General features: G+C 41.6%; 1 protein-coding gene across 1 annotated transcript in view; it reads left to right on the top strand.

Annotated features, from left to right (window-relative positions):
- The window catches only part of SRD5A2 (steroid 5 alpha-reductase 2), a 45053-nt gene extending 30188 nt beyond the window's left edge, over positions 1-14865 (top strand). Inside the window, exons 2-5 of the mRNA XM_047746009.1 lie at positions 4492-4655; positions 8670-8771; positions 11168-11318; positions 13814-14865. Of these exons, the coding sequence (XP_047601965.1) occupies positions 4492-4655; positions 8670-8771; positions 11168-11318; positions 13814-13880 (484 nt within the window). The 3' untranslated portion in view covers positions 13881-14865. The remainder of the gene's footprint in view (positions 1-4491; positions 4656-8669; positions 8772-11167; positions 11319-13813) is intronic.
- Positions 14866-18350: the final 3485 nt, after the last annotated feature.

Below are 18350 nucleotides of genomic sequence, written 5' to 3'. Positions count from 1 at the left end.
TAGTGAAAAGTCTTCAATAGGCTTGATAATCTTAGCAAGAGGATTTATATTTGAAGAAGACTTAGTTAAATATGAGTTGGTCTACAGAAGATGTGTAATTTTAAAGGTTGTTTCTTTGGTTTAATTTGGATTTGCAATTTCAGTTAACCCTTTCCAATAAGAGTCCTCCAAATGAATATTTACTTAGCAGTGATAGAAAACTTTATATTTACAGAATACTTATCAGTTTCTGTATCAGAACAAACACAAAAGAATGAAAATGTCGTTAGCAGTGTAGGAGGGAATTAAACCAAAGTGGTCCCAAATTGGAGAGACTGAGTCTCAGGGCATATATGGGATCTGAAGGTGAGACTCACCAGCAACCCTCCACTGGTACTAATCTTCAACCTCTCAGGCTGCCTGACTCTGTTTTCCTTTCTCTTCATTGTTTTTTTAATTGCTTTCTTCATTGAAACATCTATTTTGAACTGCTTCCAGCTTTCCAGCTATTGGGTAGCAGAGTCATTTCTATCAAAAGGATTTTATTGGTTCTCTAGGGTTCCTGGCTTTCTAGAACCTATTGCTTGTGCTCTGTTTCACCAATTCTCTTTTCCTTTTCCCACTGAGAAATCCAGTGAGGCTACATTTCCCCAGTTTCTTTAAAGTTGGTGGCCAGAGGCAGTGGCCAGAGGAGCGAGGGAGGAAGTCATCTCTATCCCACTTCTAGCTTGTGGCTTGGCCACACGGAAAACCTGTACACACTCCTCCATGCTCCCTCTCTCTGTTTGCCTGCCAGAAGAGGAATGTGCTTAGGATGAGTGTGGGTCTTGAATGATTGTGGTGCAGAGCACCAGCCCTGAACAGCATTGCACAGGGGCACCAGCAAGAGATGAACTTTCGTTATGTGGAAACTCTGATACTTTAGAGTCGTTTATTATAGCTGTGAGCCTGTTCTGGTTATTATGTACTCCTTTGGATGAGATGCAGTGAGTTTTGGCTTTGGATTTAGACTTATAAAGTCCCGAAATTAGGGGTGCCTGGGTGGCTCGGTGTTTTGTTCTTGTTGCTGCCTGTTGTCATAGTTGTTTGTTTACTTAGTGACTTTTCTGAACTAATTCACTGAAGTCTTTAAATATTTTATTTATTGATTTGGGAGACTAAGAGAGAGCATGAGTAGGGGGAGGAGGGGCAGAGGTAGAGGGAGAAGCAGGCTCCCGGCTGAGCAGGGAGCTCCATGCAGGGCTCCATCCCAGGACTCTGAGATCATGACCTGAGCTGAAGGCAGAGGCTTAACTGACTGAGCCACCCAGGCGTCCCATCTCTGAAGTCTTGATTGTTGTAGTCACTGAAGTCACTGCTTGGTTAGCTCAAGGATCAGTTAGCAGTGGGACAGAGCCTTACATAAACACCTGGATCAAATGTCTCCCGGTCTTTGCCAAGGGCCTGTGTACGGTATAATCACCCACGTAATTTATAGTTCTGCTTTTAGCCTCATTAGCTACTTGGGCAAACCCCGAGGTCAATCAGAGGTGAGAGTTTAAGACATTTTCAGGTGTGTTTTTGAATTTATGCATGTTCCTATGAATGTGCATGGTGGTCTAGATTCCCAGAAATATACCTGAGATTTTCAAAACCCCTTATGGGTGTCTTATTCCTCTGTCTTTCCTTTAAAGATTTTTGGTGAGTTTATTATTTGTCCTACCTATTATCCATTGCTTCAGGCCATTGTCCTGGTAAAACATTCAAAAACATCCCCCTGGCCCAGAAACATTTAGCACTGGGTACATTTGAATGAGGTGGAGTAAGACTAGCCTTTTGAGCAGTCTTCTAGGGAACCACTAGATAGGTTGAATGATGATTTCTCTTTGGGACTGAGGTTTTGAAAGAGATCCAGCCCCATTTGCCTCCCTCCAGTCCCAGGAATGTGGGCTGTTACCTTTCAGCTTCTGCTAAGCTGGAAAGTGGGAAGTGGGACTAGGGTAAATGAAAAGGCCACAATGTTTGTTGCCCTTCCTGACATCCAGATATTCTCTTGCTTAAATTCTCTTAAATTCTGCTGTAAGCCTTCGGCTGATACTGAGTTTTGAAAAAGTTGATTAGTTGATTCTGACTTTTTCTTTTTTGGCCAGTTTTTTCTTTGCTTTTATGGAGGGGTGAACTCTCAGAGGTCCTCCTGCTATTTCTCTCCCTTAATTAATTTTCACACTTAAGAGTGTTTCTAAAATTTGGGAGGGGGTGTTCCATAAGTTGGTTTTAAAGTTCACATGAAGAAATAAATAAGGATAAATTGAAAATCCTCAAAAACAGTAATAATGTAAGAATGCCTCACCTACCCACCCACCCCATGCCTGGCTGGTTCAGTCAGTAGAGTCTACAACTCTTGATCTTGGGGTTGTGAGTTTTAGTCCCATGTTGGGAATAGAGTTTACTTTGAAAATAGTAATCCCACCTAGCTTTTTTTTTTTTAAAGATTTTATTTATTTACTTATCTGACAGAGAGTTAGAGAGAGAGCACAGTAGGCAGGACTGCAGGGAGAGGGAGAAGCAGGCTCCTCATGGAGCAAGGAGTCTGATGCAGGAGCTTGATCCCAGGACCCTGGGATTATGACCTGAGCAGAAGGCAGATGCTTAACTGATTGAGCCACCCAGGTGCCCCTGCCCCACCTGGTATTAAGACATATATTAAAAGTACAATTATTAAGACAGTGTAGTAGTGACAGTAAATAGATCAATGGGACAGAATCAAGAGTCCAGAAAAAGAACCAATTTTTATAATTTAGTACATAATACCCATGGAAGTGCATGTCAGTGAAAGAAGACAGTTTAGTAAATTTACAAGCATTAGGAAAAATATTACATTGGATTCTTTTTTTTTTTAAAGGTCTTATTTATTTATTTGACAGAGAGATCACAAGTAAGCAGAGAGGCAGGCGGGGGGGGGGGGGGGGGGGGGGACAGGCTCTCTGCTGTGCAGAGAGCCTGATGCAGGGCTCAACCTCAGGACCCTGGGATCATGACCTGAGCTGAAGGCAGAGGCTTAAACCACTGAGCCACCCAGGCGCCCCTTATGTTGGATTCTTATCTAACTTCTTACAACAAAAGAAATTCCAGATGTATTGAGTTTAAACATAAAATATACAATCATTAAGTAATGGGAAAATAGCTCTGAGAGGTTACAAGACTTTGGAACCAACCTAAATATCCATCAAAGTAAAATAGATAAACATATGTGGTATATTCATACCTGATGGTAATATAAAACAATGAAAATACATGAACTATTGCTTACATACAAAAGCATGCTTGAATCTGAGAAATATGATGAGTTAAAGAAATAAGACATTAAGGGATACTCTAAGAATCATAGAATATCACTCCATTTGTATGGAATTAAAAATGAACAAAATAAACTATCTTTTTTTAATTTATTTGACAGACAGATCACAAGTAGGCAGAGAGGCAGGCAGAGAGAGACAGGAGGAGGCAGGCTCCCCGCTGAGCAGAGAGCCCGATGCAGGACTCGATCCCAGGACCCCGAGATCATGACCTGAGCCGAAGGAAGAGGCTTTAACCACTGAGCCACCCAGGCGCCCCCAAAATAAACTATTTTTTTAAGGCATGCATCCAAATGTGGCAAAATTGTAAAGAAGTAAAAAGAAGTGGTTATTATAAAAAATCAGGTTGGTGGTTACCTCTGGGCGAATAGAGAGAGAATATATGGTGAAGAGAGAAGCCTCTGATGGTGAAGGGAATGTTCTAGTTCTTGATTTGTTAAGTGACTACATGAGTGTTTAATAGTATGCATTAATCTATTCACGTAGGTTTATGAGCTTACCTGTATGATTGTTATATTGCATCATAGAAGAAGAAAAATTATAAAGAAAATGTAGCTGATTTCTAGTGTTTAACATTGTATCTTGGGCAAATCTTATTTTGAGGCTGTTTATATATTTTTAATCCCATTTTCCTAGATTTCTCTAGGTTCATGCTTCCTAACAGGCAGAGGAATCTCTTTCTTTTCTCAAGAGAGTCTGCAGTCCACTTCCTAGGAAATGCCACAATATTGGTAATTAAATCATTTCAGAGCGACATGTAGAAAGCTGTATGATCAGCTATCAAAATGTCATCCCACTACTGCAGGGGTGAGCAAGGCTCTCCCTTTTTCCAGTGTCATCTGGTTTTCATTTGTAGATTGATATAAAGCTGAGCTCCAATCCTGGGCTCATAGGATTGAATTTATTAACTGCCAAATGGAGATGAAATTTACCTTTCAAGGCTGGTTTGAGAATAAAATAAGGTAATAAATGGTGACTACTATGGCCTTTAATGAAGCAAGACAAATGATAGCATAAATGATTGCTCTACAATGGAATAATAATGCCCTTTTTTTGCATAAGTTCAAGGGAAAATGATTTTTAAAAATGGGTTTGATGTAATTGTTGTTTCATTTCATTGACTGATTTTTTTTTTTTTTAACACTGTATCCTATCATTTCTTTTCCATCTATCTCAGGACATTTGTTTACTCATTACTCACCAGAGGGAGGCCTTTCCCAGTTGCGTTTCTTGTCAGAGGGTTTATCTTCTGCACGGGAAATGGACTTCTCCAAGGCTACTACCTGATTTACTGTGCTGAATACCCCTCTGAGTGGTACACAGACGGACGGTTTCGCCTGGGTAAGTAAATCTGGCCACTTACGCACACCCCGCCTAAATCCCCACCACCTTCCCCCACCCTACTGCAGTAATCCCCTGTGGAATTCCATTCTCCTCTTCTCTCCCTGCTACCCTCCTCTTTTTTCTATAAAGCAGCCAGAGAGCCCTTTGAAAAACATGTCACTCCCCACCCTTTGAAAAACATGTCATTCCCCACCTCCAGGATGTTTCTACTACTCTCAGGATAAAAGACAAATTCCTAATCGCTGCCTATGCCTGTGACGCCCAAATGTGGTTGGTCTTTCCCCATTTCCTGACCCCATTTCTTGCCTCCATCCAATTACTATGCTGTAGCCTCTGTGGCCTTCCTGCTGGGGCCTGAAATGGTCAAGCTGGTCCTGCCCCAGAGCTCTTATACAGACCATTCCCTCTATATGGAATATTCTCTCCACATACACTGGTGGAGGTTGGTCCCTGACTTTATTTAGGTGTCTAACAGATTGTACCTCTTCAAAGGGACTTTTCCTGACCATTTTATCTAAAATAGTAGAAAACACTGTTGAGGTTTTTTCATTATCTGCAAGAGGAGCTCAAGTCTAGAAGGTTCAATTGTTTGTGTATTGTTTTGCCTTAAATCCCAATGCAGGGATTACCCTTAATTCCTCTCATTACATCACACATCAAATTCTATCAGTCAGCCTAGTCAGGCTGCGTGGAGCTCCATAAGATGTACCCACAATGCTCCCTTCCTCCCTCACTGCTCCGACTTCATCCTAGTCTGAGCTGTGATGACCTCTTGCTGGGACCGAACTGGGGACCTTCCAACCAAGTTTCTTGCTGCCATGGGGCCTGGCCTTCAGTAGTAGACCCTTGTGCACACAGCCGTAAGATGGAACCTTTGAAAACACAGCCGACTGGAGGGTTGACACGTGCACACAACGGAGTGTTCAGAGCCACAGAAACAAACAAACGAAACACAACACAACAAAAACAAAGAGGACCTCTGTGTGCTCCCACCAGACGTCTCCAGAATATGTGGTTAAATAAAATAAAGTGTGACCATTGTATATCCAGTATGCTACTTTTCATGTAAAAATGATGGAAGGAAAATGTGTGTGTGTGAAACTGGAAAAAGGAATGTTTGATTGAAAAAAACCTAATTTTAAAAAGGTGGCATGGAGGGTCTGGGGGAAAGAGATTGGGATGGCATGTAGAGCTTTTCTTTTAATATGGTTTTGTCCTTTGAATTATGAAACTTAATAATTTAGTTTAAAAATATCTAAATGGGGGACCCTGGCTGGCTCAGTTGGTGGAGCGAGTGACTGTTGATCTTGGGGTCAATAGTTTGAGCCCTGGGTGTGGTGTAGAGATTACTTAAATAAATGAAACTAAAAAAAAAAAAAATCTAACTGGAAGAAAGTTTCCTAAAGTAGAGAAAAAAACAATAAATGAACCTAATTATATGTTGAGCTGGTAATATAACCGGAAAATGGTTTATGTCAGTTTACAAGAAATAAGGAGACTGAAGAAGTAAGTTGAATGCCACCATCAAGAAGTGAGCCAGTCTTATCTAGAAAGGGATGTATTCTGAGGTACAACTGTCTGGTGTCTTTTTAAGAAGCCAGTGCCCTGAAAAAATTTTTAAAAAGATAAGGGTTAGGGCACCTGGGCAACTTAGTCGGTTGAGCATCTGACTCTTGGTTTTGGCTTAGGTCATGATCCCATGATCCATGAGATCGAGCCGAGTTGGGCTCTGCACTCATCGGGGAGTCTGCTTGAACATTCTTTCCCTCTGCCCTCCACCTGTGTGTGTATGTGCACCTCTCTCTCTCTTTAAAGTAAATAAAAAAAAAAAAATCTTTTTTTTTTTTTTTCTAAGAGTACGGGTCTGGGCAAGATTAAAATGGCCTTAAAGGACATAATGTCTAGATACCAGGATGGTCCTATACTGGACTTTGGTTTTCAGAAACCACCTATAAGAAGCATTTTGGGTCTATCTGGGGAAACTGAAATATGACCTAGATATTATGTAAGATGAAAATCTGGAAGGATATACATTAAGGTGTTTAATGGTTATAATTTCTGGGTGGTGGGAATAAGGTGTCTGGGTTTTCTTATTTTTGCTCATTCACATTTAGTATCCCACATAACATATTTACTTCTTTTGTAGCAATAACAAATGGGAATCACTTCCTATTTTGTCCTTGCTCCAAACCTGCCAGTGGCTTTATCTCGTACGTAACAATCCAAACTCCTCACCAAAGCCTGTAATGCTTAGTGTATGTTTTTTTAGTTAGCATTCTGTCCACATTTTCCCACTTTTCCCTCTATCTTAAAGTTTCAACTGCACCAGCCTTCCTTCTGTTTTTTAGACATAATGAAACTATTCTAGCCTCAGGGCCTTTGCACCTGCTAATTCCTATGCCAGATTGCTCTCCCTCAGATCTGTGCATTCTTATTATTCCAATCACAGGACAAAATGCCAAATTTTCAGAAAAGTTTTCTCCATTCACCTCATCTAAGTTGGAGATACCTTCCTTCCACCCCAAGTTCACTTTCTATCTCATGATCCTATGATTTTCTGCTTTGCAGTGACAGTATGTGATTTAAAATGTTTTAATTATTTGAATTCATTTCTGTCTTCTTATGCTAAAATATAAGCTTTATGAAAACAGACACCTTGACTGTTTTCTCATGACTGTATCCTTTGTGTTTAGGACAACTCTTTGTATTATAAGCTCTCAATTGATATTAGTTGAATGAATAAATGAGTGAATGAGTGAACAAATGAGGGAGACTTGTACGGCACTTGTGAAATAGATATTATTCAAATTTACATTTTACAGATGAGAAAACGGAGGGTGAAAGAGGGTCAGTGGCTTACCCAAGGACACATAGACACAGAGTCTGGGGTTTCTGCATTGTCTGCTACTGTGCATGCTATCTCCCCTCCTTCTTTCAACCTCCTGCCATTGGTGTCTCTCCCCAGTTTCCCTTTCTTCTAGGCCAATAATTAAATTATTATTGAAGTATAGTTGACATACAATGTTATAGTCCTTTCAGATGCATAACGTAGTAATTATGCAATTCTATGCATTCTTCAGTGCTCACCAAGATCAGTGCAGTCACCACCCGTCACCATACAATGGCCAATGATCTTTTGACTAGACAAGAATGCAAATCATTGTTTCCTGTCATAGCAAAGGAGGTGAGAGTAGATCTGTTTTTAATTAAAGTGTTCTTGCTTTTCACCTCTTGTATTTTGATAGCACAAATACACATTGTTGAGAGGTAAAGTTGGGCATCTATGTGGAACAGTGAGTGTTTCTGGGTAGTCATGGTGCCCACTGGGGTGCAAGACCTCACATCCCTGATCCTGGCTCTCCTCACCTCCGACCAGGGCTTCTTTCTGAGCTCATGAATGGGCAACAAGACTGTGGGTGTGACCTGACAGTGGTTGAAACCAGTTTGCTAGGTGCCAAGCTCCCCAGTCTGACTTATGTTAAGTTCCATGGGAATGGGTGTATCAATCCAGAATGCTCTCAGCAGTGAGTCACAGGAAACTAGTGCATGTGACTGGGCATTCTTAGAATTTGAAATTGAATGCCCTTCTCCTTTATTAAACAAAACAAAACAAACTTAGCTTGTGAGAAAAACACCAAAACCAGGATACATTTAAAAATTTATTTTTAAAAATAAATTATATGTAATAAAATAAATAATATATAAAATTTACATATAATAAATTTTATATAATTTACATATAAATTCATATAATTTATATATAAATACAATTTATATAAAATAAAATTAAAAATTACATTTATTTGTGTGACAGCAAGAGCACAAGGAGGGGGAGCTGCAGAGAGAGAGGGAGCAGCAGGCTCCCCGTTGAGCAGGGAGCCCAGTGCAGGCTCAATCCCAGGACCCTGAGATCATGACCTGAGCCAAAGGCAGACGCTTAACTTGACTGAGCCACCCAGGCATCCCACCAGGATACATTTGTAACTTCTTCCCTCTGTCTTCTTTGCTAAGGTGTCTTCTTATTTATTTTGGGAATGGGAGTCAACATTCATAGTGACTATATATTGCGCCAGCTCAGGAAGCCCGGAGAAGTCATCTATAGGATTCCACAAGGTAACACCTCCCCTACCCTCCAGATATCCACTCCGCCTTGAGAGCCTGTCCCAGGGATTGTGCTATGAGCAGCAACTATAGAGGGGGCAGTGAGGGTCCAAATGACACAATATATCCCAATTTGCCTCTGCGTTCTCCTTTACCTCCCCTTCTACCCCACAGCACTTTGGCGTTTTTGGAATAAACCTGGAAGTTCAGGTAGGGAAACCCTTGGGAAGGTGCAATGTCATAATACCTTGAGGGTAGGGGACAGCGAAGCTTGGGGTAAGGGGGGAATAGGCTGCCACCTCGTCACAGTAGGTAAAATAACCATGTAAAATAACCTAATACAGTACATTAGGCTTCTCCAGAGAAGCAGAGCTAACAGGATATAGGTAAAGATACAGTGATAGATACATAACGAGATTTATTCTGAGGAACTGGCTCACATGTTTATGGAAGCTGGAAAATCCCATGATCTGTTACCTGCAAGTTGGAGACCCAGGGGAGTAGATGGTGTGAGTTCTAGTCCATGCACAGGAGAAGACTGATGACCTAGGCTAAAAACGGTCAGGCAGAGAGAGTGAATTCTCCCTTACTTGGCCTTTTTGTTCTATTCAGGCCTTCAGTGGGTTGGATAAGGTCCATCCACATTGGGGAGGGCAAGCTGCTTTAGTCAGTGTGTAGATTCAAATGTTAATCTCATCCAGGAACAACCTCACAGACATAACCCGAAATAATTTTTTTTAAATATATATTTTTAAAATATTTTTTAAATTTCTTTTCAGTGTTCCAGAATTCATTGTTTATGCACTGAAATAATGTTTAATCAAATATCTAGGCATATTGTAGCCCAGTCAGGTTAGCACAGAAATTTAAGCATCATATGTACACACAGTGTTGGTCCTTCATGAATCAGCCAATAAAGCTGAATTGTATATGACTTGTCTTCTCCAGCTGACCCAGACTTAATCTAGTCAGTAAGTCAGGGGTAGTGTTGTACTGTATATACTTCCTGCCTCTTGTATTTTCTTAGTGGCATGATGAGCCAAAATTACTTAATCAAAAATTAAGATGGGAGGTCTTGCAAGTACAAATGCATTCTCAGATATGAAGTCACGGAATATTTGAAATCTCAACTGTTTCCAAGAAACCAGGGTGTGAAGTTGACAAACGTAAGCAGGTGAGAGTGATTAGTCCAAGTAATCTGTCGCTATTTTAGGTGCTATTTGTGTCGGTTGATAGCTCCCACCCTTTTTGCTGTAAATGGAACCTCTTATTTACTTTAAGATTTTTCCTAAATTACAATGTGGTATTGATATTCATTTATTAATAAAATAATGACAGAGCTACCATGAATTCAGTAACACATTTAAATGAATTTAAGCATTGCTGACATCCCCATGGTGTCTATATCAAACAAAAATGGAGCCATATATTGAGATATCCCATTTGCAATTTATAGACCCTCTGTAGGAGGTGAGTGGTTTCTCCCAGGGCCTGGGAAATCACCAGTCTGGAATTGTTCACGCAGTGTCATCTTTAAGGAAGACAACTTGAAGGAGCTTTGGGATTTTAAATATTCACTCAAAAACTAGCCAGAGAAAAGCATAGAATTCTCTTAAAAGGTAGATTGTCAAAGTTCGTTTCTAACTATTAAGGTATGTTACAGAATGATTTAAAAACAAAATATTCTTTATATAAATATGGAAAGAAAAAAATCAGTTTTAGTTTACTGTGGGGCAGAAAGTGGATACATTTACTATCATTGGAAATGTATTGATTTCTATTTACAGGTCTGATGTCAGACATATATGGTTGGATAGAAAAGTAAACCTTGAACATCAGCAGAAGCAGACCTCACCATTCCCCCATGGGGGGCAAAACCCTTGCAGCTCCTACTCACTTCTTTCAACTTGAACAGTGTACATACACTCCCTTGTGGTTGGGGATGTGCAAATGCCATGGGAAACTCTCATTACTTCTGGAATCAGCTCAGGTTGTCACATAACATGTTGTTCATTTTGTCTGAGTGCCCACACGAAATACGTTGTACAGGTGTCCAGGGGAAAAGTGAGGGGGGAAAGGTGGCTTGGAAACATTATTTAATGGGACAAAACAAAAACCAGACCTCCTGTTCTTCATCATTGTCCAGCCCCGAGCCAGGGGTGCAGCAGTCGCTAGAGATTGGCTGGAGCCCATCAAGCAGTTGGCGACACGATTCCAGGAAGTTCTGAGGGCAACAGGCTATTGTCACTGTGTTTACCCTTCTCTCCAAGAGGATTGCACCAGACTGCGATGACCATAAGGAAGTCTCCAGCCCCACATTTGTCATAACTGCCTTTATGTGTTTTGGAACAAAGCAGTGGGGTTTGAAGTCCAGTTCTGATGATGGACTTTTCATTCTGCGCATGCAGGTGGCTTGTTTACGTATGTTTCTGGAGCCAATTTCCTCGGTGAGATCACTGAATGGATCGGCTATGCCCTGGCCAGTTGGTCCTTCCCAGCACTTGGATTTGCGTTTTTCTCACTTTGTTTCCTGGGGCTTCGAGCTTTTCACCATCACAGGTAAATTTCTTGATCAGTCAAGTCCGGATTGGTAAACTCTGATTTTCTGGGCTTTTACTGAGTTTGGATTTCAGCTGGGTGACAGTACCGTAAACAATTTTTTTTTTTTTTTTAATGAGTAAAACGAAACCCATGTAGGGAGAGGCACACCCTCAGTGACTTGGGAAGCCACTTACTACCTTATGGAAGAAGGTTTCCTGGCAAGGAAATTATGAGTTAGTTGACCCGGGCTCTGTGCATTCCTAGCAGGGTCATCGGCAATGGGCTCTAAGTAAGGGTTGAGAGGTCCATGAAGTATCTCCCATTTCCATGCTTCAGTTCAAGTGACCTCTGCCACATTTCTCAATGTGCGTCGCATGGGCAGCACAGCCCACAGCTTCACAGATAATCCTGCCATTATATAGTACCACCAGGGGAAAGGCTAGCCCCTGGTCTAGTGTGGCTCCTATGTTTAATTCTGACTTTGGTGCTAATAGTTCAGGTAATCACAGAGGCCTGCAAACGCCAGGATTAATCTCTCCCAGAATCTGTATAACACCAGTGCTTACTCTGGCACTCCTCTTTATCCGCAACACCCACCCTCCATAAATCCAGCCAAGGTCATAGCTGCTTCCTTGGAAGTTACGATAAGTGAAAGCTTATGTGGTGTGATTTCAGGACTGTCCCCTCATCTGGAGAATGCCTGGAATTGCAGGGGCTTAGAACCCTTTCTCTATAGGTCTAGGCTAAAGACTTACTAACTTCTACCTCCCTGCCAGACCCTGTACCTGGGATGGGCTGGGGACAAAGGCATTAACTAAAAGCATCACTGCAAGGGGAAGAATAATGTACTAAGCTGTTATCAGGCTTCACACCTGAACTTCAGATCCTTTCTGGCATTCAGATCCCAAATGGCATTTTCGGCTAGAGAGACAAAGAGAGGGAGGGATAGCTCAAGGGGGAGCAGCCTCGGAACCAGGACCTAGGGGACCCTTTAAGCTCCTGCATGGGTGTTTTAGTCAGGCTAATTTTGTAGTTTTGAAGGTTAAACCAAGAATCTTTTCCTCAGAGTGGACTTTATGTGGATGTGTTGGAAATGAATCAAACAGTAGCTGTCCTCAGAAAGAGCATCTCCAGCCTGTCAGACCGTCCACATTCTCCCTTGAGGCAGAATCTGTTGCCCACCAGAAGTAGAGGGGAAGAGGGCAGAGTGCCAACATCCAGCAGTTGGAGGGGTCCTGGGCAGTGGTCTCAGGTGAGGCCAGTCAGGGGAGGGACAGCAGTTCCACCAGAGGTTTCCAGCTGGTGTAACAGCAAAATCCAAACCATGGCCCTGTCCTGTGAGATGAGACAGCTCCAGAAGGAAAGCCAGTCACCTTTCCTGTAGGGCTAACTGGCCTTTGTGAGAAGAAACTCCTTAGCCCTTTCTGAGCATAGCACGAGAAACCAGCCACCTCTTGTCACATATTGTTACTGTTTGTCCCTGGTTCACATCAAGGTACCTTAATAGAGTGCATCATCGTGATTATCACTGGAGAATCATCAGCTTCAACTAGCTAGGACAGCCTGGTCACTCAAGGAGAAAGCCATTTCACAATGTGTATTAATCTTCCAGGCCTGCCAAAGCAGATGACTGCAAACCAAGTGGCTTAAAACAGTAGAAATTTATTCTCTCAAGTTCTGGAGGCAGAAGCCTGAAATCCAAGTGTTTGCAGGGCCATGTTCTCTCTGAAGGTTCTAGGCAAGGATCTTTCATTGCCTCTTCTTGGCTTTTGGTTGGGCCCCAATCTGAGATTCCATGGTCTACAGCTCCATCCCCATTCTCTGCCTCCATGTCCACATGGCCTCCTCCCCTTCCTGTCTCTGTCTTGGTGTCTCTTGTTCCCTTCAGTCATACTGGATTAAGGGCCTTTCCTATTCTAGTATGCCCTTGTTTTACCTATTAAATCGTATCTGTCATGACCTTATTTCCAGGTAAGTCTTCCAGGTTAAGACTTCAAGCATATATTCTGGGGGGACACAATTCAACCCAGAATATGAGGTAACATTTTCTTGGCATTTCCAAGGCTTTGGGAGGGGATATTTTCCTGGGAAATTGCCAGTTTTCTAGGATTAATCTTGCCCATGATCTTTGGGGGCTCTGGTTCCTTATTTCCCAACTGAATCCACTGAGTAGTTCCTTCTGGCTTTTCCCTTTTTTTATTGTAGTAAAATACACATAACATAAAATTTACCATTTTGGCTATTTTCAGTGGTCCATTTAGTGGCATCAGGTACATCCATAACGTTGCGCAATCATCACCACTGTCCTCTGGCAGTTACTTTTATTTCCCAACCCAAGAAGTTTCAACATTTATGGGAGGAGATGCAGGAGGGAGAAGGGAAATGGACAGATGGTCATCTGCAAGAGTCAGGCCCTGAGTAACTGTAGGTTGGTTTGGAATAAGGATCTCAGACCCAGCAAACCTCCATGGTTGACCACTGCTTATTATAATTGTTCTTTTCTTGTCTTTTAGGTTCTACCTCAAGATGTTTGAGGACTATCCCAAATCTCGGAAGGCCCTCATTCCATTTATCTTCTAAAGAAACCAGATAAAAAAGAAACTAAAAGCTCCCACATGACTGCTGAACACCATCAAGCTGCTGAGCTTTAACTTTGAAAGTTCCAGTGTGTATATAAACCAGGAGGCTCTTGTGTTCTGACAGCCGGCCTGGGGATTCTGTGGGGTGGCTATTCTGTGTGTCTCTGTGTGTCTTCCCAGGGTCTCTCTCCTGATCTCCTATTGAAGCTTTGACAAGGTTCTTCTCTGCACGGAGACATCTATCTGCTCTTTATCCAGTCCTCCTAGAAAGTGCGAAACTTCCCCATGTCTTTCCTTCTTTGGGTGATCTAAGTATGTGTGGCTCTCTGTCAATGTAAGACAGCCCTGTAGCCAGGAAAGTTTTCAGTTGGGGGCAGTGCTTGTAGAATTTATTAAAGGTACGCATTTTACACCCATACAAATGAGCAATATTGAAATTCTGGAGCTGCATGGACCCCGAGCCAATCTCCCAAATGAAAACCCAGTCATACTTTCTTCTCCCTCAGTTAATTATGAAAGATGTGAAGTGATGATGTGGGCTTTTAATAGAGGAGCCCTCTCTTCATATGGCCAAAGGTGTGAGGAGGCATTGACCCCATTTCAAATTTGTGCGTGGTCTCGCACCTTTGTCCTACTGAAGTTTCCTGGATTCCTGTCAGAGATATCTCAGAAAACTGGTGTGGGTTTGTTGAATGTCAGGTTTTCTTGACCACAGAGGGAGAGACATGACTCTGGTTGGCTAGTGAGAGAGTGAAAAAGCCTTTTACAGTAGACACTGCCCATTCCAATATTCTCAGAAACCTGTGGAAATACCCAAATGATGAGAAAGTGTCAAAAAAGGGAAATGACCAAGCAAGATCATATGTTGTTGCTTGCCTGGACAGGACATTGGCAGTGACATGGAAGCATTCCAGAAGTGCTTGGCAACTTCTTCACGGCAGTCTTTGGGATCTGCTGAGAAATGCATTTCCTAGCGGCAGCCTAAACATGGGTCCTCCAAGTCCCCGAGAGCACAGGCAGGGCAGAAAACATCTTTTGTTTGGCTCAGGCAAGGATTTACACACAGTTTGACTTTCTCTGCTTTTTTTTTTTTTTTAAACCTTGGAAGTTTCCAAAATTTCAAAGTTAGATCTCTGCATTCCAGTTTCCCTTAAAGCATTGGAGGCTGTGGTCCCATGGAACCCCCTAAGAACGTGGACTGATCAGCTAGTATGTATTAGAATTTGCAACCTTGGTGGATGGGTCACCCTAGAGTGGGTGCTCAGATGCTGGGCTCTCTGAGGGAGGGGCTGAAGACTCAGAATCAGAATGTAGGAAACTATTTGTCCTCTCGGATCTAGGTGTGTGGCAAGCGTCGGAAATGTTTAGCAAGCCCTTTTGGGAAAGGAACACCAATTTGATCAGGTGAGGTACTAAGTACAGAAATTCACTGTACAAGAAACAAGACGTTTGAAAGTTCTGAGGATGATGTATGTTACTGAAAAATACAAATTGTAGTCATGTAAATGTTTTCTGTTTTCTTTTTATTAAATGCCTCTCAAATCATGGATGCTAAGTAATTTTGTTTGAATTGAAAAATTCCTGGGCTCATGAAGATTTTTATAAGGTGTTGAGCTGTGGGTTTTTCGTTGTTATTTTTTTTTAAAGAATTTTAAAAAAGATTTTATTTATTTATTTGACAGAGAGAGAGAGACCACAATTAGGCAGAGAGGCAGGCAGAGAGAAGGGCAGTGGGAAGCAGGCTCCCCGCTGCATAGAGAGCCCTCACCTCAATCCCAGAACCTTGAGATCATGACCTGAGCCAAAGGCAGAGGCTTAAACCACTGAGCCACCCAGGTGCCCTGTTGTTGTTATTGTTTGCCTCTCTTTCTTCCTTCCTCGCCCTCCCTCCCTCTCTCCCTCCCTTCCTCTCTTTCTTTCTTTAAAAGTATTGCTTCTTTTTTGCTCTCTGTCTTCATTTTGTCAACTTGAAATTAGGAGCTCTGAGTTGAAAACAAAAGAGAAATATAACTTATATGATTTCTCAACCATAGCTCAGAAGTGGAAGCAGGTGCAGGCAAGGTGCTGGAGAATGTGCTAAGGCCAGATGCTACCCGTAACCTTTAGGAATACACAGACGGTGAGATATTCTCAGTGACATAAATCTTAAGGTATAGCTTGGGCTCAGTGAAATAAAAGTCTTTCAGTTCTCTCCATGACATTGAAAATTGGCTTTATTAAAACCTTTATCTTATTACCATATAAAATATCTGGGCCAGTCCTTGAAATGTAATAAGTGTTCAATGAATGGCAGCTCCTTTTTGACCAGGAGGTGCAATCTTGGGACAAAACTGCGGCCATTCAGTGACTGCATTTTTTTTTTATTTGCTACAAGAGGGCACTCTCTAGAATTTATAGGCCAACCCTGATTTAATACGGTAATATACATATTTGGAAATTGAAAAAACCCTATTGTCATTTCAGATTAACATGATCATAATCTTGGGTGCCTGGGTGGCTCAGTTGGCTAAGCTACTGCCTTCGGCTTAGGTCATGATCCCGGAGTCTCAGGATCGAGTCCCGCATGGGGCTCCCAGCATCATGGGGAGTCTGCTTCTCCCTCTGAACTTCTACCCTCTCATGCTCTCTCTCACTCTCTCTTTCTCTCAAATAAATAAATAAATAAAATCTTTAAAAAATGCTCATAATCCTTCCTTTTTAAAAATTTATTTATGTTTTAGTAATCTCTATATCCAACGTGGGACTCAAACTCATGACCACAAGATCAAGCCTGCCAAGCTCTACCAAATAAGCCTGCCAGGTGCCCCTAATGTGGACCTTCTTAATTTAAACATAGTGTGAAATAAACTTCACACAATCTTAACTTTTCCCTTGATAGCTGAGGTATTCTCCATGCTCTAGGACCATAGTTTTCAACCCATTTTCTCTGTTGGGACTAGAATATGTATGCAGATTGAGTACAGTAAAAGTCTGAAGGGAAGGTGTGCCCATCCCTAAATGTATTTCCTATTTCTCCTAAAACTAGAGTGCTACAAAAAATATGGTAAATTTAGGTTTCTGGGGAGTGGTTTTTGAAACCAGAGGCTAAAATATGACAGTGGCATCAAGATAGTCTATCTCGATCTTGCTAAAAATTTTCATGGAGGGAATGTTTTCCTATTGACTTTGTAGAAGATGTTGTAGTGTTCTGTTTATCTTCAGACTGAAAGAGCAGAAGCACATTTAAGACATCCACTAGTTCCACCTTTTCACAGAATATATGGAGACACTGAGACCTGCAGTGTTGAAATGCAGTGTTGAAATATAGCTGGTCAGAACAGCCATCCCACCTTATCCCTTTAAGGATCAGAAGTCTGTCTTTCTTTGTAGGGGGCATAGCAGGCTTTTAGAAGAGAGACTCAGCATAACCTATTTGGATGGGTGTAAATTTAAGTCCCGAACACACTCGTTCACTCTAAAGTCATTTATTATTTAAAATATGGAAAATGGTAAGGGGTGGAGGGAGATTGTTGGGTGAGACATTATTCTTGCCTTTTAAAGGCTGCCATGCAGATTTCTGAAGAACTCATGCAGGAGAAAAATAGCCAGAGACTGAGAAATCCACCAAATGTCGTGTCCATTTTGTGAAATTTGTTTCCCCCACTCTGTGGAGAGGATCGGGCTATGCCCTATCATGAACCTATTTCATAAAACAAAGGTGTAGTAGAGATCATGGTGTAGAAGAGATGACATTTGTGCTCAGTCTGGAAAAAGCTTCAACTCATGAGTTCCTCCTACCCCTAATGCTTATCTCCCTAAGACTCATCATTGGTTGCTCTGTATTTGAGAAGGAAAAAAAAAGAACTCTAATGAGTACTTTGCAGTTAAGTGATTTAGGTGGTCTGACCCTTTCAGGAACAAATAAACAAACCTATGATTTTACTGCCTTGAAGTTTTTCAACAGCTGCCTTGACTTTTTGTGGTAACCTTATGGTAATCTCACCAAGAATCAAAGGATAAAGCTGTTGGCACGTGAAGGAATGGACTCATGAAGAGTCGTTTCCTTTCTTGCCTGGCCTTTGATTCTCTAATAGACTGTGGGCTGAGGTCCAGGCATGGCAAATAAGCTAGGGTAACAATAAATGTTAAGCAAAACCTTCTAGAAAAGGCTGTTGATTGTTTTATAGCATCTATACTATCCCATGATAAAAGAAAGAGGCATGGTGCCAGATGGTAATGTGGGTGCTTGGATGATTTAATAGCCATTGAGTGGTTTTAATTTCTGAGTAAGAGATTTGCTCATTCTCTCTGTAAGTCCGTTAAGCTGCGATCTTAAAAGTTTCCGTGTTATCTTATCGTGTCTCATTTCTTCCCACCAACCACAGTTTGGGATTTGGATGAGTGAAATACATTGTTGAAGAAGGTTAAATATGTACTAACCTGTATTCATTCCTTTTGTCCTAACCTTCATGGCTTCAGGGTTTGGCTTTGC

The sequence above is a fragment of the Lutra lutra genome, chromosome 9 (assembly GCF_902655055.1).
Source record: "Lutra lutra chromosome 9, mLutLut1.2, whole genome shotgun sequence".
NCBI classification, from domain to species: Eukaryota; Metazoa; Chordata; class Mammalia; order Carnivora; family Mustelidae; genus Lutra; species Lutra lutra.
The sequence above is the reverse complement of the archived record's forward strand: the minus strand, read 5'-3'. Positions and strand labels throughout refer to the sequence as shown.